Below are 23,465 nucleotides of genomic sequence, written 5' to 3'. Positions count from 1 at the left end.
GCGTGGCCATGGGGTGTGGCCTCCGACTGGGGTACAGGGGTGCGGGACCCGGAGGAAAGCCGCGGATCTTGTAAAAGCAGGATTTTGTGGGCTGGCTGCAGAAGAAGGAAGGTGGTGTCTTGTCAGGACTAGGGAGATAGCGAGAAGGGTGAGGAGAGAGTCTGGTATGCAAAAAGAAAAACAAAAAAGAATGGTAGGAAAACAGCACAAAAACGTAGTGATAGTTGTAGCAATGGTTCCCCATCACTCAAAGGATAAAAGGCAGCTTCTCAGCTTGTCACGTGGAAATCGGTAAGACCTGGCTTCTTCGCCCCTTCACCAGCCTCATCTTCCACCTCTGCCGGGGACTTCCTGTTCGCCATTGCAAGTCCTCTCCTCCCCTTGCATTGTGAATTCCTGCTCCTCCTTCAGCCCTCAAGTCAGATTATCACCTCCTCCAGGAAGCCTTCCCCAATTTCCTAGATTGGATTTGGTGCTCTTTTGCTGGTTATCTCTAGCCACTTACACTTCATTGTAGCTACCCTATGCTGTAATTATTTTGGAGAAGGCAATTGCACCCCACTCCAGTACTCTTGCCTGGAAACTCCCATTGACGGAGGAGCCTGGTAGGCTGCAGTCCATGGGGTCGCCAAGAGTTGGACACGACTGAGCGACTTCACTTTGACTTTTCACTTTCATGCATTGGAGAAGGAAATGGCAACCCACTCCAGTATTCTTGCCTAGAGAATCCCAGGGATGGGGGAGCCTGGTGAGCTGCCATCTATGGGGTCGCACAGAGTTGGACACGACTGAAGCAACTTAGCAGTAGCAGTAACAGCAGCTGTAATTATTTATTTGCACTTTGTGTCCCTTGCTAAACTTGCTGCTCCTTCAGGGCAAAGCCTGAATCTGATTATATCTTCATACCCTAGCAGGTGTGTGGCTCACAACAAATGTGTAACAAATAAATAGCATAACATCCCATAAGCTAAGCATATATCTGCCTCAGGACTTCTAGATTTACTGTTCCCTGTGCCTGTGATGGGTTACTTCCAGACAGTCCCACCCATTTGTGTCTCTGCTCAAATTTACCACCTCAGAGAAGCCTTCCCTGGCCACTCTGTCTAAGACAACATCCCCAATCACTCCCCCCTTGGGGCTTCCCTGTAGCTCAGTTGGTAAAGAATCTGCCTGCAGTGCAAGAGACTGGGGTTCAATCCTTGGGTTGGGAAGATCCCCTGGAGAAGAGCATGGCAACACACTCCAGTATTCTTGCCTGGAGAATCCTGTGGACAGAGGAGCCTGGCGGGCTACAGTCCATGGGGTTGCAAAGAGTCAGACATAATTGAGTGACTAACACTACTCTGATTTATGGGGTTGCAAAGAGTTGGACACAACTGAGCGACTGAACTGAACACTACACCACACTACTACACCACACCACACCACTACACCACACCACACCACTACTACTACTGCTCCCTTACCCTGCTTACTATTATGACATATTTTTCTTTGTTTGTTGATCATCTCCCACTATACTGCAAACTCCAGAGCTCTAGGACTTTATCTCATTCATTACTGTATCCCCAGGATCTAAAATAATGCCTGGCATAGTAGATACTCAATAAATGTCTATTTTATTTATTTTATTTGGCTACACTGCATGGCATGCAGCATTTTAGTTCCCTGACCAGGAATCGAACCTGTGCCCCCTACATTGGAACCATGGAGCCCTAACCACTGGACTACCAGGAAACTCCTCACAATAAATGTTTGTGGAATGCATAAATAGCATGGAAAGAAGTGATGGAGGAATTTCGGAATGTAGTGACAGGGAGAAGAGGTTGAAAATACTGTAAAATAGAGAAATGCATAAATGGAAGGTACAAGTCCCCAAGGCCAGACTTGGCCACATCAGGTATGGGAGTGAAGACAGAATCCAGACTCAGGAAGGAAGGGAGGGAGCAGGATGAGAGCCAGGTAGAACTTTGGAGCAGGGTCCTCAGGGAGTAGAGCTCTCCTGGGAAAGCTCCAGCTTAGGTCGAGGAAATAGGATGGGCTGGAGGCTGAGGCGTTTACTCAGATCTAAAGATAATATCCAGCCCAAGCCCAGGCCTCTTTTGGCCAGATGGTGCTAGAGGAGCCTAGGCATCTGTTCCTCTGTAAATTATCCGTGCTGCCTCCTGTCTCTCTTCTCTGGTGACAGCCGGAACAATTGTCCAGGAATTCCATCTGCTCCCCTGTCCTTCTCCCCTCCACAGCTCATCAACATTTCAGAGTGGAGAGGTGTCCTCTTTCCCTGGGCTCGAGGGGTGGGAGTCAGGTTTGTCCCTTGGTGGAACTGGCCTCAAGCACTCACTCCTCGAACAACACAACAAGTGAAACTTCAGCAGAGATTCCCAGGCCCCTGGAAGGAGAGGTCAGCCATCTTTATTTCTCATCCTCTCTATGTTTTTCAATCCCATGCAACTTTGTATTGTTATTAATTTAATAAACTTATACTCAATGAATCAATTATATTGGTTCTTGCAGAGCTTTTCAAATAAGGGTTCCCAGTCATTGTACATTTCTTTTTTATTATTTTTTTTAATTGGAGGCTAATTACTTTACAATATTGTGGTGGTTTTTGCCATACATCACTGTACAGTCCTGCATGTGTGTGTCCTCAGTCACTCAGTCATGTCTGACTCTGTGAGACCCTATGGGCCATAGCTCTCCGGGCCCACCTGTCCATGGGATTTTCCAGGCAAGAATACTGGAGTGGGTTGCCATTTCCTTCTCCAGGGGATCTTCCTGACCCAGAGTTCGAATCCGCGTCTCCTGCATTGCAGGTAGATTCTTTACCACTAAGCCACCTGGGAAGCCACATTTCTGCATGTTTCCCTTTAAATTGCCCATACAGGGACTTCCCTGTGGTTCAGTGGCTAAGGCTCCTTCCTCGCAATGCAGGGGGCCTGGGTTTGATCCCTGATCAAGGACCTAAATCCTACATGCCACAACTAAGAGTTTGCATGCCACAGGAAAGATGGAAGATCCCACAGGCTGCAACAAAGACCCAGCACAGCCAAATAAATAAATATTTCTTTAAAAATAATTTTAAAATTACCCATACAGTACTTTCAAAATGTGACATTTGTTGTGATATAAGACCACAACAGATTATTTTGAAATGACTTTTACTATTTTCTGAAAGGAATCTGCCTGAAGGAAGAAAGAGAAAAGAAAGATCGTCTCTCTACCTTTCCCGAAATTGTCTTGGGATCCATAGGGAGAGGAAAGTCCATGAACTGTCAGGTAAACAAATTTAGTGTAAATAAATCTGAAAAACTATTTAAGTTTATATTTTGTAAGCAGGGAAAGTGGCAGTAAACATAAACATATGTTTGAAAAGAAAGGAAGTCACAGTCCTCCAGAGTTTTTAACTTTTAGCATATGCAAGATAAACTTATTTTTACTATGAAGGAGCTGGTTGACATCATCACTCCTCTCCTTTGGATGTGCAAATGTACAAGTGTGTGTGGCTTTTTAAAAATGTTTATTTGTTTGGCTGCACTGAGTCTTAGTTGGCCGCATGCAAGATCTTCCATCTTCGCTGTGGCATGCAAACTCTTAGTTGGGGTATGTGGGATCTGGTCCCCTGACCAAGGTTCAAACCCAGATCCGCTACATTGGGAGCATGGGGTCTTAGCCACTGGGCCACCATCATGGGAAGTCCCTATTATGTTAGCTTGCAGGACCTTAAACCATATTCAGTCATTTGAGTTGCAGCTGACTTTATCTACTAATAGTTTAGGAGGCTGTCTTCTTGTTTGTGACCTGATTAGACCTGCTGAACTCCATTTACATGTTTTTTCTGACAATGCTTTCAAAACCTCAAGAGGTGATAACTTAGTCTGCTTCCCTAGATTTAGGTTATACACATTTCATAATTCTTCTGTCTATTAATAGAATACCACAGCTGCCACCCTGGTGGATAAGCTTTTATTACATTTAAATGTCTTTTTTCCTATCTCGGGATGTTGAATTTGGTGTAAGGCTAAGAAATGTAATTTTAAAGACCTTGAAACTGGATAGGATCTTGCATTCTTTAATATTCTTAAAGCCTCTTAACTGTTAAAGATAGGATTATGACAACAGCCAAAAGGTGGAAGCAACCCAATTGTAAAGGATAAATGGATTAACAAAATGTGGCATACATACAGTGGAATACTTTTTAGCCATTAAAAGGAAATTCTGACACACGCTACAACACGGACGCACCTTGAAGACACTGCAATATGTACAATAAACCAGTCACAAAAGGACGAATACTCCATGATTCCACTCTTATGAGAGGCCTAGAGTATTCAGGTTCTTAGAGACAGAAAATAGAACGGTGGTTGCCAGGTGCTGGGGAATGGGGGAGTTAGTGTTTAGTGGGTATAGAGTTTCAGTTTGGGAAGATGAAAAATTCTCGAGCTGGATAGTGGTGATTGTACAAGGTGAATGTTGGCAATCAGTGTTAATGCCACTGAACTGTACACTTAAAATTAGCTAAAGGGACCTCCCTGGTGGTCCAGTGGCTAAGACTCTGAGCTCCCAATGCAAGGGGCCCGGGTTCAATGCCTGGTCAGGGAACTAATTCCCACATGCCATAACTAAGAGCTCATATGCACAACTAAAGGTCCTGTGTGTTGCAACTAAGATCTGGCACAGCCAAATAAATATATACATATTTTTAAATAAATTTCTGTGCTCTGTTTATTCATCTCCCCCACTCCCACTTCTACCAGCAACCAATCTCTAATCTTAAAAAAAAAGTTGGCTAAAATGGAAAATGTCATATATATTTTACCACAATAAAAACATTTCCAGTAAAAAGTTATTTTTAAATACACAACCCATACATTTTTATATGATACTGAGTTTTGTGTTCTGACTTCTGGTGGAGTCCCACCACAGTCAACTCTAAGGCTGGGACTCCTTAAGGGCAGGGCTTATCTCCCACCTTCAGACTTCCGGCAAATGCTTCCCTTCTCAGACTTCAGTTTTGAGTCCTGGGGAAGCTCAAAAAGGTGCAGAAGTAACAGCTTATCTCCCTTTCTGGACCACACTGTGGCCCATTCATTAGGCCCTACTTCACTCTGACCCATTAGCTGGGTAGTTCTGCCACCCCCTGTCTCTTTGCCAAATCACAAGGGCTTCCATCCATCCCAGGTGTGCATTGACACTTGGCCTCGAACATGTATGGTGTCCTACAGATCAGGTGACTGGGGCTTGTACATGAAATGTGAAAAGAGGGGCCCAGCTCCCAGAGGCTTCAAGGAAAACTCTGGGGATGGCTCCTTTAGCAGCTGCTGGAGGGGCTAGAGCAGGACCTGCCTGGGCTATCGCCTCCCCCAATCCCTCATGGGCACTGGGTGCTGTGTGAACACTTGGTACCACTGAGCTTTGCACTCATAGTTCTGGATGTGGGTGAGCCTCTTGTCCTTCCGGGCTTGTGCACAGGAACTGCACACTCTCATGGCTCCAAATAGAGGCACCCCCTCTCTTGACATGTGGACATGAGCTGTGTGACTGCACTCAGCTCATCAGCAGGCAAAGCATCCCCCTCTGCCACTTCTCAACTAACCCCGAGGCCCACAGTCAGCGTCAACCCTCGTCCAGCTTCCTCCCTTTCCCTGAGCAGGTATCCCAGATACCCCAAGCATGGCATCTGGGGCCTGAGTCTTGGCACTCCGTCCCCTGAGGCACATAATAAGCCCACCCCTCCCCCTCCCCCTCCCCCTCCCCCTCCCCCTCCCCCACAGTCAAACAACGCCAAAAGGAGGGGCACAATAGCTGGTTTAGTTTTCAGGCCTTGAGCAGCTGCCTCCACTCCTGCTCTGAGGGAGAGGTAGGGGTGGAGGACAGGAAGCAACCAGACGGGGAGGGCATTTGTGCAGGGCCCTGGGCTGGCAGAAAGCCCCAGCAAAGGGTGGGACAACACAAACACGCCTGACTCCCTGCCTGCACAACTCAGCTTCCACCTACAGCCCCCACTCGGTGGACTGGCCAGAACTGGCTTGAGGAAGCAGTAGCAGGAAGGAACAAGCAGGCAGATGATTGTCCCTTACCTGGTGAGGACAAGGGTCAGGCCTGCATGCCCCTGGGTCTCCATGAGGTCTTAACCCTACAGGTGTACCTGGACCCCTGCTTACACGGAGCGTGTGGGTGGTGAGTGGGTGTGCCTGCCCTACTAGACTGTCAGCTACTTGAGGTCAAGGCCCAGTATCTGTTTTCATTCGTATTAATTCATGCATACATTTGACTGATGCTTACTGAGTGTGTGGGGTCCTTTCCCAGCTCCTGACCACATGCTAGGCTCTGACAGGGAGAAAGAGAAATATCTGTGGGTGGGTCCATGAATGTGCAAATAAATGAGGCTCTCCTCTTGTTCCCCATTCTCTTGTCTCTGCATCCTCATTTGGTGTTGGTAATATACAAAACTTTTGGTTTGAAAGGAGGTTAGGGAAAGAGGAAGGGGACTTGGAGACCTGCTCCCAAGGTGATAGGTGGGAAGGCCAAGAAAGATGAATCCACATGGTTGGGGGCCCTGGAGGAGAGGTTGACTGGCTGGTACTCAGAAAGGAAATGCTCAGGAAAGTGGGGAATCCAGAAGGTTGGAAGACTGGGGTGTTCTAAAGCAGTAGTTACTGGTAGGGTCTGGGATCAAATCCAGAAATGAACCTTAGATGTCTACTGGCACCCTTCTAAAACAGGCCACTCACTAATCAGGCAGGCTTAGGAGAACCCCAAAGTCATCACGTTTTTAGCCTAACTGTTCCCAAAGTCTTCCAAAGAGTAGCCACTAAGTTGTATTGTGAAGCAGAAATCAAAGCCAAGAGTTGATTAGCACCAGATAGCCCATACCAGTCAGTTTTCACAAGGATAAGAGCAGGGCTGTGATAGACTTCCCTGGTGGTCCAATGGGAGCTCAGTCCCTGGTTGGGGAACTAAGATTCCATATGTCACAAGGTGCAGCCAAAAAAGAAAAAAGAAAATCAAAGTCCTTGCCCTCACAGTGTTTATAATCTAATGGAAGGAGCCAGCCAATATACAAATATGCTAATAGATGTATAGGCCAGGTGGGGATAAGAATTATGGAGAAAAATTAAGTAGGGGAATGGGAATATGCCTGGGGTAGAAATGGGGTTATTCTATAGTATAACTGGGGAGGGCCTCTTTACTAAAATGAAATTTGAACAGAGGACTGAATGAAATGAAGGAGTGAACTATGAAAATATCTGAGTAAGAGCATTCCAGGCAGAAGGAACAGCTAGTGCAAAGGTCCTGAGGCAGAGAACATGCTTGATGTGTTCAAATACCAACACAGAGGCCAATTTAGCTGGAGCAGAGCAAGGATGGGGAAGGTAGGGGACAAGGTCAGACAAGATCCACTGGAAGGGTTTGAGCAGAGATGTGACAATCTGACCTCTACCTTTTAAATAAACTTTTTAAGGACTTCCCTGGCAGTCCAGAGGTTAAGACTCCACACTTCCAATGCAGGGGATGTGGGTTCAGTTTCTGGTTGGGGGACTAAGATCCCACATGCTTCAGGACATGACCAAAAAAACCCAAACTTTTTATTTTGAGTAATTTGCAATTTACAGGACATTGTAAAGTGAGTTCCCATATAGCATTCACCCAGTTTATCCTAGTATTAACATTATACATTCAGTTCAGTTCAGTCGCTCAGTCATGTCTGACTCTTTGTGACCCCATGAATCAAAGCATGCCAGGCCTCCCTGTCCATCACCATCACCCGGAGTTCACTCAGACTCACGTCCATCGAGTCCATGATGCCATCCAACCATCTCATCCTCTGTCGTCCCCTTCTCCTCCTGCCCCCAACCCCTCCCAGCATCAGAGTCTTTTCCAATGAGTCAACTCTTCGCATGAGGTGGCCAAAGTACTGGAGTTTCAGCTTTAGCATCATTCCTTCCAAAGAAATCCCAGGGTTGATCTCCTTCAGAATGGACTGGTTTTATCCCCTTGCAGTCCAAGGGACCTTCAAGAGTCTTCTCCAAAACCACAGTTCAAAAGCATCAATTCTTCGGCGCTCAGCCTTCTTCACAGTCCAACTCTCACATCCATACATGACCACAGGAGAAACCATAACCTTGACTAGACGGACCTTAGTCAGCAAAGTAGTGTCTCTGCTTTTGAATATGCTATCTAGGTTGGTCATGACTTTTCTTCCAAGGAGTAAGCGTCTTTTAATTTCATGGCTGCAGTCACCATCTGCAGTGATTTTGGAGCCCCGAAAAATAAAGTCTGACACTGTTTCCCGTCTATTTCCCATGGAGTGATGGGACCGGATGCCATGATCCATTACTGTGGTACATTTGTTCCCATGGAGTGATGGGACCGGACGCCGTGACCCGTTACTGTGGTGCATTTGTCAAAACCATGAAGTCAGGGCTTCCCCAGTGGCTCAGTGGTAAAGAATCCCCCTGGCAGTGCAGGAGACACGGGTTTGATCCCTGGTCCAGGAAGATCCCACAGGCTGCGGGGCAACTAAGCCTGTATACCACAGCCATTGAGCCAGTGCTCTAGAGCCCGGGAGCCACAACTACTGAGCCCACAAGCCCCAGCTGCTGAAGCCTGCAACCTCTACAGCTTATGCTCTGAAACAAAAGAAGCCACGACAATGAGAAGCCTGCTCACCACAGCTAGAGAATAGCCCCCACTGGCTGCAACAAGAGAAAAGCCTGTGCAGCAAAGAAGACCCAAAATAAATAAATAAAATTATCGTTTAAAAATTAGGAAGCCAGCACTGGTACTTTGTGCAAACTAAACTCCAGACTTCACCAGTTTTTCCACTAATGATTTGTTTTTCTATTTCAAGATTCAATTTAGAAACCACATGGCATTTAGCCGGCTTTCACTTTATCAGGATCACCACGGCTGCTACACGATAATAGAAGACCCATTAGGAAGCTGTTGCGGTCATCCAGGCAGTAAATAGTGGTGCTTGACCCAAGTGTTAGAGGTCAGATTGTGGAAAGCAAACAAATTCTCAGTTGAAGGCAGAGTCAACAGGATTTTCAGGACATGGGATGTGAGAGAAAGAGGAGTGTTAATATGATGCCAAGGATTTTAGCCTAAAACACTTGGCCATTCACTGATAGAGGTGAGACTGACATAGGAAGCCATCTGGGACTGAAATCAGGACTCCCGTCTTTGGGCATGCTAACTCTGAGTTGCCTATTGGAGAATCCCAGCTGGAGATGTCAATCGAGTAGGCAGTTGGATACATGAGCCTGGATTTTAAGGATACATCTTAAGTTGGAAATATAAACTTGGGAATGATTAGCTTACAGCTAGTATTTAAAGTCATTAGGCTGGAAAGGAGTGGGTGCAGCTGGAAAAGAGAAGAGGTCTAAGGATGGAGCCCTGGGGCTGTGGAAGAAATTAGAAAGATGAAGCAAAGGGGACTGAGGAGGGGCAGCCGTTGCGGTAGGTAGGAAAGCTTGCGAGATCGACCCTAGAGACCTGGGGAGCCACCATGTCCAAGGCAGCTCACAGAGCCACCAAGATGAGGACTGAGAAGCAACCCTTGGCAATGGCCATAGAATCGGTGACCTTGACAAGGGGAATTCTGGTGGAGTGGTGGGGCGAGTGTGGGTCCAAGAGATGATGGGGGGAAATGAGGTGAAGACAGGTGTTGACAAATGTTTTTGAAGAATTTTCAGTAAAGAGGAGCCAAAAAACATAGCTGGAAGAGAATATGGAATTGGAGAGAGGTTGCTGACTCTTTGAAAAAGACCCTGATGCTGGGAGAGATAGAAAACAGAAGAAGAGGGCAACAGAGGATGAGATGGCTGGATGGCATCACTGATTCAATGGACGTGAACTTGGCCAAACTTCGGAAGATGGTGGGGGACGGGGAAACCCGGAGTACTGCAGTCCATGGGGTCGAAAAGAGTAGGACTTGACTTGGTCACTGAACGACAACATTTATTTTAAGATGGGAGACAGGATGATGAAAATGAGCTCACAGAGAGCAGACTGATGATGCAGAGGGGATGAGGAGAACTGCTGTGGTCCCTGAGGGACACAGGTAAGAAGGGATGGGGAACTAGTGCCCAGGCGGGGGGAGGGGCTCACCTGTGTAAGAGAACTGGCATCGCATCAACGGTAACAGATGCGAGTATATAGGGACAGGTGCAGGTGGGCGGAGGAAGCACGCGGAAATTCTCTTCAGGCTGCTTCTATTTTCTTCGAGAAGTTGGAAGCGAGACCACCAGCAGGGGGAGGAGGAACCAAGGGGCTGGCAGTTGGGAGGAGAAAGGAGAAAGCAAAAATAACCATCGAGGAGGCTGAGAGTGCACAACACTGGGGAAAAGCAGAAGCACGAGTGTTCAACACAAAGAGTGCTTGAGGATATGAAATTAAGTGACACCAGACAGCCGAGATATGTGTTATTTTCAGCCACATTCAGCTGCTTGGGTGTGTTGGCTGTAGAACATACCATGGCGGGGTTTTTACCAGATGAATATGATGGGAGAGAGGGGCCAGGGAGTTGGGAGTTGGTATAGACAAGGCGCTGATTATCATGATAGATCGTGGAATCAAAGCTGGGTAGGGAGGGAAGGGTGGATGTGATGGGGGTAGGGGCTGCTGAAAAGAAGGTGAGATCAATGGTTGAGAGACAGGGCCAGCTTATCCACAGGAGGCACAGTGCCAAAGGCCTGCAATACTTTTAGGGGCCAAAAAATATTTAAATTTTTCTTCTGTAAAATCAGAAGAAAAAAGTGAATATAATAAAAATGAAAATATAATAATGAATCCAGCCTGGATTAAATTTATCTTGATACCAAGGCAATCATAAAATATAACATTTAATATTCTTTCATGGAGGAAGAGGCCCATGCAGGCAAAGTGTCTAGGGCCCACTAAGGTTGTAATGTAGCCCTTATGAGTGATCCCTGTAGATCCAAATTCAATATTTGTTGAATGCATGTATTTGAAAAATATTAATTTATGTATTTGGGGCTGCACTGGGTCTTTGTTGCTGTGAGTGGGCTTTCTCTAGCTGCAGCGAGTAGGGGCTACTCTTCATTTCGGTGCTCGAACTTCTCATGGCAGAGCACAGGCTCTACAGCACAAAGGCTTCAGTAGCTGTGGCTCCTGGGCTTAGTTGCGGAATCTTCCTAGACCAGGGACTGAACCCATGTTCCCTGCACTGGTAGGTGGATTCTTAACCACTGGACCACCAGGGAAGTCCCTGTTGAATGCATTTATAATGGCAAAAAGAGTAAACACAACCCAAGTATCAAAAGTACCTGTTTGAGTCCAGGTACTATGGGCTGAAAAGAGAGGATCTGGTTATAGGAAAGTGTAATACTTAAAATTATGGACTGTGTGAAACAACCAGTAGTAACAAGATTCGGGTGGGAACACCCTTCTCATTGGTGGAGAGGAAGAAATCAAGGGAATGGGCAGCTGGTTTTTATCAGTTTGGCCACCTGTTGTGAAGAGTCGACTCATTAGAAAAGACCCTGATGCTGGGAAAGATTGAAGGCAGGAGGAGAAGGGGATGACAGAAGATAAAGTGGTTGGATTGCATCACAGACTCAGTGGACATGAGTTTGAGCAAGCTCTGGGAGATGGTGAAGGACAGGGAAGCCTGGCGTGCTGCAGTCTATGGGGTCACAAAGAGTTGGACATGACTGAGCGACTGAACAGCAGCATTGCTATAGTAACAACATCCCAAAACAGAGTGGCTTAAAACACCCACCATTCAACTGCTCATCCACTGTTTATCCAGTAATATGGCTGGACTCTGCTGAGCAGTTCTTGTTAGTCTTGCCAGGGCTCATTCATGAGCTAGAGTCATCTGGAAGCTTGACTGAGGCAGTTAACAGGACCTCCTATATTGTGGATATTGACCAGGACATCTCAGGTCTCCTTCGTGGGGCTTCTTGTCTTCCAGCGTGCCAGACCAAACTTCTTTACATGATATTGGAAGTTTTCTGAGGGTGCAAACAGAAGCTGCAACGGTTTTTGGGACCCAGACTGGGGACTCACATAATGTCACTTCCACCATATTCTATTAGTCAAAACAAGTCCTAAGACCAGTCCAGATTCAAGAGCCTGAGAAATAGGTTTCCATCTTTCTCTGGGAGAAGCAGCAAAACCATTGCTAAAGGTCATGTGGGACAGGAGGAAGTGCAGTGGCCATCTTTGCAGACAGACTATCACGCTTATTGGAAAATTTGCCTATGTGGTACTGAATCAAGAATCACCAAGAGGAACTGCCCTAGTGGTCCAGTGGTTAAGACTTCATCTTCCAATGCAGGGGGTACAGGCTTGATCCCTGGTTGGGAAGCTAAGATCCCATATGCCTCAAGGCCAAAAAACCAAAACATAAAACAGAAGCAGTATTGTAACAAATTCAATAAAGACTTTAAATATGATCCACATTTTAAAAAGTCTTTTAAAAAAATCACCAAGAATTTGGCAGAAGGAAGGGTGAAGAGAGTGACATGCCAGGTGCTAAAATCTTCAAAACATGAAGTAAGTGATACAATCTGATGCCATCAACTTCCAAAGCTTCAAGTATCTTTATTGTTTCATCAGCAATTGCCAGTGAATTTCATTCATGGAAAGCAATTATTTATTTTTCACAAATTCTTTGACGCAGTCACTCATCAATTCAGACTCCATCTTAAGGAAGGAATCTAAAAGATGAGGAAAAAACTGTATGAAAATCTGTAGCACTACTATTTATCTTGGAGTTGTAGCTCAGTGTCTAGGATGATGTCTGGCATGGAGTAGTAGCACATACGTGCTGCATGAGTGCTGTGTGCTAAGTCGCTTCAGTTGTGTCTGACTCTTTGCCGCCTTATGGACTGTAGCCCACCAGGCTCCTCTGTCCCTGGGATTCTCTAGCAGCAGAGAGGTGCTCAGTAAAAATTTGTTGAATGAATTTATAATGATGAAAAGCAAATACAGCCTAAGTATCTAGTAATGGAGGCTGGGTTAAATAAATTGTGTGTATTCAGTCACTCAGTTGAGTCTGACTCTTTGCGACCTCATGGACTGTAGCCCATCAAGCTCCTCTGTCCATGGAATTTTCCAGGCAAGAATACTGGAGCAGGTTGCCATTTCCTACTCCAGGGGATCTTCCTGACCCAGGGATTGAACCTGTGTCTCTTGTGTCTCCTGCATTGGCAGGCAGATTTGTTACCACTGCGCCAGGTTAAATAAATTAGGGTGGGAATCCCAGATTAAATAAATTAGGGTATATCTATTTAACAGGCTATCATGCAGTCATAAAAATTATGCTTTTAATTAATTTATTTTAAAAATTTTCATTGGTGTATAGTTGCCTTAAAATGTTGCATTTGTTTCTACTGTACATCAAAGTGAATCAGCTACACATAATATTCCCTCTTTTTTGGATTTCCTTTCCATTTAGTCACCAGAGAGCACTGAGTAGAGTTTCCTGTGCTATAAAGTAGGTTCTCATTAGTTGTATTTTTATACATTGTATCCATTGTGTAGCTTTTGAAACTATTGATATATGATGCAGTGAAAAAAAAAACAAACACCAGGATATAACATTACAGGTTCTGGATAAAAACAGCTGGATAGGAAAAGGCGTCAAACAACAACAGTGGTTTTATCAAGCAAATAGGATCATGGGTGATTTTTAAATTTTTGTTTTATTCATTTATTTCTTGGCTGCACAGAGAAGCTTGTGGGATCTTAGTTCCTCAACCAGGGATTGAACTTGGGACAGGACGGTGAAAGTGCCGAGTCCTAACCACAGGACCACCAGGAAATTCCCCCAATTTTTACTTTATTCTAAAAGTTCTTTAATGTTATTGAATTTCTCTTACAATAAGAAAAAGTTAAACATGCTCATTCTGGGAAAACGAGAAATGTTGAAAAGCATCAATAAGAAAAAATTACCTGTAATTCCATCATCTGGGGAAAAAAATCACTGCCAACATTGAGACACATTCTGTTTCTTGTTTTTTTCCCTCCACCTAATATATTCTTAGCTTTAAAAAAAATCTTTAGACTTCCCAAAGGTGACTTTCAGTAGTCACATAGTGTGTTGGTATACCATAATTTGTTTACAATCATTTTGGACAGTATAGGTTGTTTGCAATTTTTCATTAAAAAAAAAAAGTAAAACATATAGTCAGAGCTATGGCATTGTTCAACTCAAATTTAGAAAGCTCTGGAGGAAAGAGGGGATCAGTGTTTTGGGGAAGATGGCTAGGCAGATGGGGTGGGTGTGGCTACGTTTAATGAAGAATGCAAGAAAAACTAGTTCAGGGGCTCCGACCTGTGGGGGTTGTCTGTAGAAAGCTGCTCTGCACAGCCTAGGGACTACTTCTTACCACGAATCTAAGGATGGTGAAACCAAATCTTGATTTGAAGGACTAGAGATGGGGCAGGTGGTCCTGATTTCTGCTCTCTTGCCTTGGGCAAACAAGAATCGGTTTCCTGTCCGTTCCCGGGACAGAGGTCTCTGAGCCATTAGCCTGGAGGCACAGAGCTTCCTCACAACACTCAGTCTAGCTCTGGGTTTGGACAGTAGACGATTAGCCTGTGGTCAAGAATGGAGGTGATCCGGGGTACAGAGGAGGGAACTTGGGGTGCACATTTACAGAGCCGGGGGCGTTCCCAGTGCACGGAACCTTCCCAGTAGTGGTAGCGGAACGCAGAGATAGGAAAGACAGAGGTGGCGGGAGGAGGGATGAAGGGGTGGGTGAGTGGGCCACGCTAATACCTAGGCAGGGATCGACCCTGGAAGGCTGTTGATGGCCGCGAGGGGAGAAAGAAGCGGACGGCGGGGAAGAGGAGAGTAGCGGACAGATTAAGCAGGTGATGTAGGATTTACAAATGGAGGAGGCGTGGGCTGGTGACAGGAGGAGGGCCGGGAGCGTCAAGTGTGCCCTGAGCGTGCGCGAGATTTATCTGAGAGGCGTGATGGGCGGCGGACTGGGGAGAGCAGAGGTGGGGCGCGGGGTGAGCTGCTCGGGTCGCGAAGGCGGAGATGCGAGATGGAGAATAACGGCTGCGCACACTTGGCCGACCCTTTACAGTCGGCTCCCACTTAGCCTCCCGTAATTTCCTCCTTGCAGCGGAGAAGGCGAGGTTCGGAGAGGTCGGGTGACTGCGGCGGGCGGGGGCCCAGGGGAGCGCGAGGCCGGGAGGAAGGAGTGACCGCTGGGGGTGGGAGCGCCGGGCGCGGGCGGGTGGGGGGCGGGCCGGCGGCGGCAGCCTGGGAGCGGAGGGGGGAGGCGGGCTCCGCCGGCACACGCCGCCCCTGGCAGGCGGCCTGAGCGCGTGCGAGGAGCCGCCGCAGCCGCTCGGGGTCGCCTCGAGGCCCAGATTCCCCAGCGCTCGGCTCGCATGGCAGCCGCCTGGGTGCCCGGCCCCGCGCCCCGCTAGGGGCGGCCCCGCTCCGTGGTCTGGCCCTTCGGCGGAGTCCGTCGGATCCCGCCTCGCTCTGCGCCCCGCGGCGCGCCGCCTCCCAGCCAGAGGTGAGGACCGCGGGACAGAGCCGGGCTGGGGGCGCGCTGGGTATCCGAAGCCCCGCGCCGCGGCCGAGCCCAGCGCGGCGGAGACAGGAGGGGGACGTGGGGAGTCAGAGGCGGGGGCAGAGCCTGCGCGCCGCCGGGTCCCCGTGTCGCCTCTCGGCGGTATCCCAGTACCCCTCCGTCCCGATTGCGTTCCCAGCCCCGGCCCTGACCTCTCTCGCGCTGTCCATCCTTCACCTCCTTTCCACGTAGCCGGCTCCGCGTTTCTGTCTCCAATCCCCTCGCCTGCTCACACCTTCCTCGCCCCCGCCCTCTCGCTGCACCACTCCCCCCGCCTTGTTTTTCTCTGGACGCCCCTCTCCCCCTCGACTCCTGTCACTCGGAACCGAACCGGAATCCTCGCCGCTATCTCCACGTCCTGCCGCCTCTCAGCCCATGTCATCCCACAGGTGTCTGCACGTCCGGCGATCCATCCGTCTGTCCGTCCCGGGGCCGGCGCTGACCATGCCCAGCGGCTGCCGCTGCCTACATCTCGTTTGCCTGTTGTGCATCCTGGGGGCACCCGTAAAGCCTGCCAGAGGTGAGCGCTCCCCCGGGGGGCTGTGGTCGCGGCCCTGTCCGGCCGTCCCTCGCTCGCACGTTGACCTCTGCCGGCCAGAGATGGCACTGCAAGCCGCTCCGACCGCGGGCTTGGCGACACCCAGTACTTCCCTTTGGAATGCAATTAGTCTGTTCTACCTTGCCCCAGAGCTGGGCCCCTCCAGTTACCGGGACCCTGCGTCCTTTCCCTGGCCCGGCATCTCAGGCAGCCGAACCCTGACCTCCGGGCTCACCCCTCCCACATCAATCTCTTGCAGGCAATGACTGCAGCTCCCTCTGTGACCTGGCTCACGGCTGCTGCGCGCCTGACGGCTCTTGCAGGTACCTCTCCGTAGAGCTCGGTGCTCCCAAACCCTTTGTTCCGCATTTCCCAGGCCTCCATACCCACAACCGAGTCAAGCCCCAGGCTTGATCCAGAACGTCTAGGGCCCTCCCCATCCCCTCAAAGCCGTGGCACACAGGGCAGATGGGCGGCCCAGCACCATGCCCAACCCTTCCCCCTTCCACTTTGCCTTGCCTCTCCTTTGCGTGTTCTAACTACGGCTTCCCACTTTACTCTCCCATCTCTGGTCCAGGAACTCTAAAACTTTCCTCTTCAAGATACCAGGAGAAAGATCTGAAGCTTGAGGGAGTGTGGAGAGTGGGAGCCATGAAGCAAGGGGGAGGAGATAAAGATAAGACAGACGGTTTAGCCTGGAAAAGAGGCTTTGCCAGGGTTGTTGGGGAGATGCACTTATGCAAGGGGGTCTTTCTTTGATGAATTTAAGTAACTGACACACTGGGGTAGGGGTCGGGTAAATTCTGCAGCAGGAGGAGTGTGTCTGGATGTGAAAACATGAGCTGACAGGCAAGCTGCTGGAGGGGCTGGGGGTGTTGGGGACTCTCTAAAGCAGGCCTTGCCCTGGAATCAGAGTAGGAAGATAGTCCTGATGACCTTTCAAGGTCATTTTTCTTTCAAAAATGTTTCTAAGCACCTCAGATATACGAGAAATGGTGCTAGGGGCACTTAACAGACATCATCTTAATGTCTTTTCTTTTTAAAAATTATCTTTGTTGTTGGCTGTGCAGGCCCTTCAGGCTGCACATGGACTTTCTCTAGTTGCCTCAAGTAGGAGCTACTCTTCATTGCAGTCCTCAGGCTTCTCATTGAGGGGTCTTCTCATTGAGGGGTCTTCTCATTGAGGGGTCTTCTCATTGAGGGGTCTTCTCTTGCTAGGGAGCACAGACTCTAGGGTGTGCGGGCTCAGTTTGCGGCACATGGGTTTAGTTGCTCCTCATCATGTGGGATCTTCCTGGGCCAGGGATTGAGCCTGTGTCCCCTTCATGGGCAGGTGAATTCTTAACCACTGGACCACCAGGGAAGCCCCTCATCTTCATTTCTTCCTCAACACGTCTCTGCCAGGTGTCACCCCAGGTTACAGATGAGAAAACTGAGGCTTGGAAAGGTTGGACAGAGTGCAGAACCAGAACTCCCAACGCTGGTGCCTGGTGGCCTGGCGCAGCTCTCTATCCACCCGGGATAGGCCTGCTTTCCCTTAGGGGCTGTTCTGTTTGTCTCCTGTTTCCTGGAAGCTCTGAGCTTGCCTCCTCCCTGTCTTCACCTCCTCCTACCCAGAGCCCTGACCCTGTGCTTCCCCCCGTCAGGTGTGACCCCGGCTGGGAGGGGCTGCACTGTGAGCGCTGTGTGAGAATGCCTGGCTGCCAGCACGGCGCCTGCCACCAGCCCTGGCAGTGCATCTGTCACCCTGGCTGGGCAGGCAAGTTCTGTGACAAAGGTAGGGAGTAGAAAGGGTAGCTGTTAGACTGGGGGCCCCATGTGTCTTGGGAGAAACATGCATCCTTATTTATTGAGTGCCTCTTGTGTCTGGCTCAAACCCTCAAATATGTAGTATTTTATATACAGTCCATGGAATTCTCCAGGCCAGAATACTGGAGTGGGTAGCCTTTCCCTTCTCCAGGGGATCTTCCCAACCCAGGAATCAAACCCAGGTCTCCCACATTGCAGGCAGATTCTTTACCAGCTGAGCCACAAGGGAAGCCTGTAGTATTTTATAGTTGTAGACTTTATACCTATCTGTTATCTGAGCTGGTCCTCAACACAACCCTCTGTGGTAGGTAAGACACCTGCGGGAAACTGTCCTCATATCACAGATGAGGAAACTGAGATACACAAATGAGATACAACTTACCCAAAGGCACATTGAGACAGACTGACAGGGCTAGGACTAGGTGCCTCCTGACTCCAAATTCAGTGTTGTTTTCCATCCAGGTCGGGACTGTAGTATGAGCCAGCCCCACAGAGTTCTGGGTGGGGCCTGGGCAGGTCTGGGTGCTACGAGCGAGGGGCTGTCCTAGAACCCTCCCGGTCTCCTCTGCAGATGAACACATCTGTACCACGCAGTCCCCCTGCCGGAACGGAGGCCAGTGCGTGTATGACGGGGGCGGTGAGTACCACTGTGTGTGCCCACCAGGCTTCCACGGGCGTGATTGTGAGCGCAAGGCCGGACCCTGTGAGCAGGCAGGGTGAGTGCTGGCCCCGGGGTTAGCTGAGAATCTGCTGACAGAGGAGAGAGGACTGTGGAGGGGGGTGGCGGGGCAGTGTTAGGGCTGAGGGTCTTAAGTCCCACATGGGGACACTCAAGGATAAAACCCCAGTCTGCGGGAGTATCCTAGGGGCTTCTCAGCTTTTTTTTTACACCATCTGAACCATTTTTCCAATGACAAAAATTGACAGGGGCTGGAGGTATAACTCATCACTGCGTGATTTCCCTGGTTGGGGAGGCTGTGGGTCTAGGACCCCCCTCATCCTCCCAGGAAAGCTGGCGTGCAGCCCCTAAAGTTGTCCCATGCGACAGCCTAGGCCTCATGGTGAATGAGGAGACAGCCTGTGGGGCTGGACTTGTCCTCATTCCCGCCTCGGGTCTGAGAGTCTAAGAGGACACGAACAGTACACTCGACTTGGTCTTGACTCTGGGTCAGGCCCTCTGCTACCTGCTTGACCTCGATCATCTCATTTAACCCTCACAACCTGGGAAGCCGGGTACTGCTCTGATCCCATTTTTAAAGAAGGCATTTGAGGCTCAGAGAGAGTGGCTCGAGGGGACAGAGCTAGAGAGGGGTGGTGGTAGCAGGGATCCGGATGTCGACCTGGTCTACCCTGCAGGTGGCAGTTGATAAAACACCCTCCCCGCCTCCCCCACCAGCTCCCTGTGCCGGAACGGTGGGCAGTGCCAGGACGACCAAGGCTTTGCCCTCAACTTCACCTGCCGCTGCCTGGCGGGCTTCGTGGGTGCCCGCTGTGAGGTGAATGTGGATGACTGTCTGATGCGGCCTTGTGCTAACGGCGCCACATGCCTGGACGGCATCAACCGCTTCTCCTGCCTCTGCCCCGAGGGCTTCACTGGGCGTTTCTGCACCATCAACCTGGACGACTGTGCCAGCCGCCCCTGCCAGAGAGGGGCCCGCTGTCGGGACCGGGTCCACGACTTTGACTGTCTCTGCCCCAGCGGCTATGGTGGCAAGACTTGTGAGCTAGTGTTGCCCATCCTGAGTCCTGCCGCCACAGTGGACAGCCCCCCAGGGCCCACCTTGGCTGTGCTGGTACCCGCCACAGGGCCCATCCCTCACAGCGTGGGCGCCGGCCTGCTGCGCATCTCTGTGAAGGAGGTGGTGCGGCGGCAAGAGGCCGGGCTGGGCGAGCCCAGCCTGGTGGCCGTGGTGGTGTTTGGGGCCGTCACTGCCGCCCTGGTCCTGTCCACGGTGTTGCTGACCCTGAGGGCCTGGCGCCGGGGCTTCTGCCCCCCTGGACCCTGCTGCTACCCTGCCCCACACTACGCCCCAGCACGCCAGGACCAGGAGTGTCAGGTTAGCATGCTGCCAGCAGGGTTCCCTCTGCTGCCTGACCTGCCCCCCGAGCCTGGGAAGACCACTGCTCTGTGATGGAGGTGGGGGCTTTCTGGGCCCCTCCTTCACCTCCTAGGGCGCATGGACTGGAGTGGCCCTTTCTCGCCACCCCTCAGCTGGGGTACACACACTGAGGGACCTCAGCCTCATGCCACAAATATTATTTTTTTAATACACAGAATGTAAAAATGGGAATTTTATCAAATAAAACTATGGAAGTGCACGTGGGCTCCTTTGCCAGAAAAAGTCCACCTGGAGTCCCAGATGCCGGAGCGCCAGAGCAGAGGCCTGCCTCTGGAGAAGCCACGGGACTCTGCCCACACACAGACTGGCTTGTGAAGAGGAGCCCAGGGCGCCCTTTCCCCTCTGTGGAGGAGGGGGAGAGGTAGAGACACGGAGGGGTGTAAACCATTGGCAGTGGGGGCTGGGCCCTCACGGAGAGGAGCGTGTTCCCTGCGGGCTGCTCTGCAGCAGCTGCTGGAATAGCGAGTGGGGCTGAGTGCGCAGGGCGGCAGGGGAGCCCAGCTCTGCCACTCTCCCCGCATGCAGCACCAGCACCCGGTCGGAGCTCAGGATCGTGTTGAGCCTGCACGGGAGGGGGGGGTCAATGCGGGGATGGAAGACAGCACCCTAGAGAAGGCTGACCTCCTTTTCCTCCTCTTCCCTCCTGGACAGTGGCCCCCTGCCCCACAGGCTTCAGCCCCCGGGCTCTGTGCTAGGGAAGGGGCTGCATGTTCCCCGAGACCGCGCCCTCCAAGAAGCCTGGTGAGAGCCTAGAGAATGAGGAGCTGAGTCACAGGGGTTAGAATTTCCAGAGCCCTGACTCCAGGGTCCCTGAAAGGAAGCGAGGCTCTGGGTCCATGACACCCCTGATTTAGATTCTCACTCTGGATGCCACACACCTATGGGCGATGGTCAGCACTGTCTTGTTGGCAAACCGTTTGCTGATGGTTTGCTGGAGCAGCTGGTCTGTCTTCTGGTCCACGCTTGCTGTGGCCTCATCAATGCACAAGATCTGGAACATGTTGGGAGGGTTAGGAGGAGAGGGGAGAAGAGGGTTAGCTGAGGCTGCTACCCAAGCCTCCAGCCCCCACCTCCTGGTCTGGCCCAGGCCAGCCCACAGCTCCCCACCTCCAGCTCTAAAAGGAAAATGAACTCGGTCCCTTGAGACCTCTCCCCAGTCTTCTTCCTCAGCCCTCACCTGTCCCCTGCCTTCTTCCTGGCCCTCTCGAATGGCCCTCCCTCTTGTCTTACCTTGGCATCTGTGAGGAGAGCCCTGGCCAGACACAGAAGCTGCCTCTGCCCCAGAGATAAGCGCCGGCCCCCCTCGCCCAGCTCACCATCCAGACCACCTGCAAAGCACAGCATCTTCACCCTGGGGTTCCAAGCCTCCTCCAGCCCCTCTCTGCTTGCTCTTCCTGCCACCACGCAGGACAGGACACTCACCCATAGACTCGATCACCTCACTCAGGTGGCACTGCTCCAGTGCCTGCCATAGGGCACCGTCCTCATACAGGCCCCGGGGATCCAGGTTTTCCCGAACGGTCCCGCTGAACAAAAAGGGCTCCTGGGGGATGATCGCCAGCTGGGATCTGGGGGGACAGGGGTTGAGGCTCGAGATGTGACCACTTCTGCTCCCAGCACAGGTCTCAGTTATAGGTCCAGCCCTTCAGGAGAGCGTGGGGTAAGACTTGATCACAGTCCCCATCCTGCTCCCTGCTTGGTCAGCCATGCACCTAGAATTGTGCTGGTGCTATGAGGAACACCAAGGAAACCAAAGGCCTGAGGGGCGAAAACAGAACAAGCATAAGCCAAACTGTGTGGCACTGACGCCAGGGTCATGGGGCAGCAGTGGATGGCAAGGAACGGCCAGAGAGTGTGACTGGGTAGGGCACGCTTCCACGTTGAAAGCAGGCCTGAAATCAGGTCCTGAGGCGCTCTCTGGTCAAGCCATAAGGGGAGGCCAGCACAGGTTACAAGAGAAGGCAGGAAGGCCAGGGCCAGGGCCTGGGGTCAGTAATGGCTTTAGGACAGCGCTTCCCCCTACCTTTTCCCATATCATGGAACTAAGAGAAAATTATAACAGAGTAACGTGGTTGGGGGAATGTTTGGCTCCAGATGAAGCCACTTGTGGCCAGGGGCTACTGGCCCAGGTCACCAGCTGTCCCAAGCCCCAGGGCACGGCACCTGGGAGGCTCTGATTCAGGAGACAGTGACCGGTGGTCTAGAGTGGAAGGCATCGTGTGCTGGGAAGTCCAAGATGAAGCTGGGAAGGTGAAAGCCTTAAGGCCGCAGCTTTGAATCCAGGCCTGAGTGCAGGGAGCTCACTATTCTAGCCTGCTTGTCCCACCCTCTGTCTCACCTCCTGATCCACCCTGGCTGCTGTGTGTTGATATAAAGCCTTCCTGGCTGGGCCTTCCTCTCTCTACCAGCAGCCGTGTCCCCTCTTCTCACTCCCACACACCTGAGCTCGGCCAGCTCCAGCTGGCTGGTGTCCACGCCGTCCAGCAGCACTCGCCCGGAACTGGGCTCCAGCAGCCGGAAGAGCACCAACAACAGGGAGGACTTGCCGGAGCCCGTGCGGCCCACGATGCCCAGCTTCTCCCCAGGCCGCACGCAGAAGGTCACCCCATCCAGGGCGTTGGGCAGCCCCGGCCGGTACACCAGCACCACATCCTGGAACTCCACGCTCCCCTGGCTCAACCAGCCGATGCCCAGCTGGTGGGGTCCATGCATGGGAGAGGGCGGGAGACGGGTGAGATGGTGGGGAAGGGCGGAGGGACGAGTTGAAGAGTGGAAGGGAGGGACGGATGGTGTGAGAGGAGAGGTGGGGAGAGTTAGGAGGGATGGGGGACAGGCACGTAGAATGGGGAGATCACAAGGGACACTACAGGAGTGGAGAAACGTTGGTGAGGGGCACAAGGAGAGGAACTGGGGGCGCCTTCAGGGTGCCAGCGCCCAGGCTGGGGCTACCTGTGGCTGCTGGCCCCGGGGCTCCTGGGGCAGGTCACAGGAGTACTCCTCCAGCCGCTCAACGCTCACCAGCATGGCTTCTGTCTGCGTGAAGCTGCTCACTAACCCTGACAGCAGGCCTGTCAGGGACAGGGCATAGGACAGCGACAGGCCCACCAGTCCTGGGGGAGGAGACAGAGGACAGAGCACTAGGGCAGGCTTGGACACTGGGATGCGTGTAGGGAGGGGGTGGGCAGAATGGCCGAACCCTAAGCTGTGGACCGTGGGCATTTAAAGGAAGCTAGCACTGAAGCAGGAAGATGCAGGCGCCAGGCCAGGCCCACGGGAGGCTGGATGCAAGGGAGAGGGTGGGCCTGGAAAGGCTACGCAGGGGGACAGGGAGAAGGCAGGTGGACTGGGGTGGGGTAGTAGGCGCTGAGGACGGGGTGAGCAGGCGCAGGTGGTGATCAGACCTGTTTAGCCCCAGACCCACCACTACCC

At 51.2% G+C, this 23,465-nt stretch overlaps 2 protein-coding genes across 10 annotated transcripts in view; one reads left to right on the top strand and one right to left on the bottom strand.

Annotated features, from left to right (window-relative positions):
• The first annotated feature begins 2 nt into the window (after positions 1-2).
• Positions 3-20,235, top strand: DLK2 (delta like non-canonical Notch ligand 2). 6 transcript variants are annotated; one of them, XM_069564570.1, is made up of 7 exons: positions 3-291; positions 3,176-3,276; positions 15,959-16,089; positions 16,367-16,430; positions 17,754-17,884; positions 18,488-18,632; positions 19,313-20,235. In XM_069564570.1, the coding sequence occupies exons 3-7, from the start codon at positions 16,014-16,016 to the stop codon at positions 20,046-20,048; spliced, it is 1,152 nt and encodes a 383-aa protein (XP_069420671.1). In that variant the 5' UTR covers positions 3-291; positions 3,176-3,276; positions 15,959-16,013; the 3' UTR covers positions 20,049-20,235. The 6 variants fall into 6 exon arrangements, with proteins under 6 accessions (XP_069420671.1, XP_069420667.1, XP_069420673.1 ...); XM_069564572.1 differs by lacking the exon at positions 3-291 and adding an exon at positions 2,181-2,401; XM_069564566.1 differs by lacking the exon at positions 3,176-3,276 and having other exon boundaries at positions 22-291.
• ABCC10 (ATP binding cassette subfamily C member 10) overlaps positions 20,162-23,465 on the bottom strand; it is a 20,122-nt gene continuing 16,818 nt past the window's right edge. For 2 of the 4 annotated variants that reach the window (XM_069564554.1, XM_069564555.1), the window contains 6 exons: positions 22,986-23,146; positions 22,477-22,730; positions 21,459-21,604; positions 21,267-21,364; positions 20,915-21,027; positions 20,162-20,598 (listed from right to left, as the gene is read on the bottom strand). In XM_069564554.1, the coding sequence (XP_069420655.1) occupies positions 20,445-20,598; positions 20,915-21,027; positions 21,267-21,364; positions 21,459-21,604; positions 22,477-22,730; positions 22,986-23,146 (926 nt within the window). In that variant the 3' untranslated portion in view covers positions 20,162-20,444. Of the gene's footprint in view, positions 20,599-20,914; positions 21,028-21,266; positions 21,381-21,458; positions 21,605-22,476; positions 22,731-22,870; positions 23,147-23,465 lie in introns of those variants that run through there. The other 2 variants (XR_011251476.1, XM_069564556.1) reach the window with 2 other exon arrangements.

The sequence above is a fragment of the Ovis canadensis genome, chromosome 20 (genome assembly GCF_042477335.2).
Source record: "Ovis canadensis isolate MfBH-ARS-UI-01 breed Bighorn chromosome 20, ARS-UI_OviCan_v2, whole genome shotgun sequence".
Lineage (NCBI taxonomy): Eukaryota > Metazoa > Chordata > Mammalia > Artiodactyla > Bovidae > Ovis > Ovis canadensis.
This window is presented reverse-complemented; position numbering and strand designations above follow the sequence as displayed.

Bases quoted from the DNA above. Each gene is read 5' to 3' on its own strand.
- DLK2 (XM_069564566.1), top strand. From the start codon at position 167: ATGCAAAAAGAAAAACAAAAAAGAATGGTAGGAAAACAGCACAAAAAC. The intron at 16,431-17,753 runs GTACCTCTCCGT...TCCCCCCGTCAG, and splicing joins GCGCCTGACGGCTCTTGCAG to GTGTGACCCCGGCTGGGAGG. The intron at 18,633-19,312 runs GTGAGTGCTGGC...CTCCCCCACCAG, and splicing joins GGACCCTGTGAGCAGGCAGG to CTCCCTGTGCCGGAACGGTG.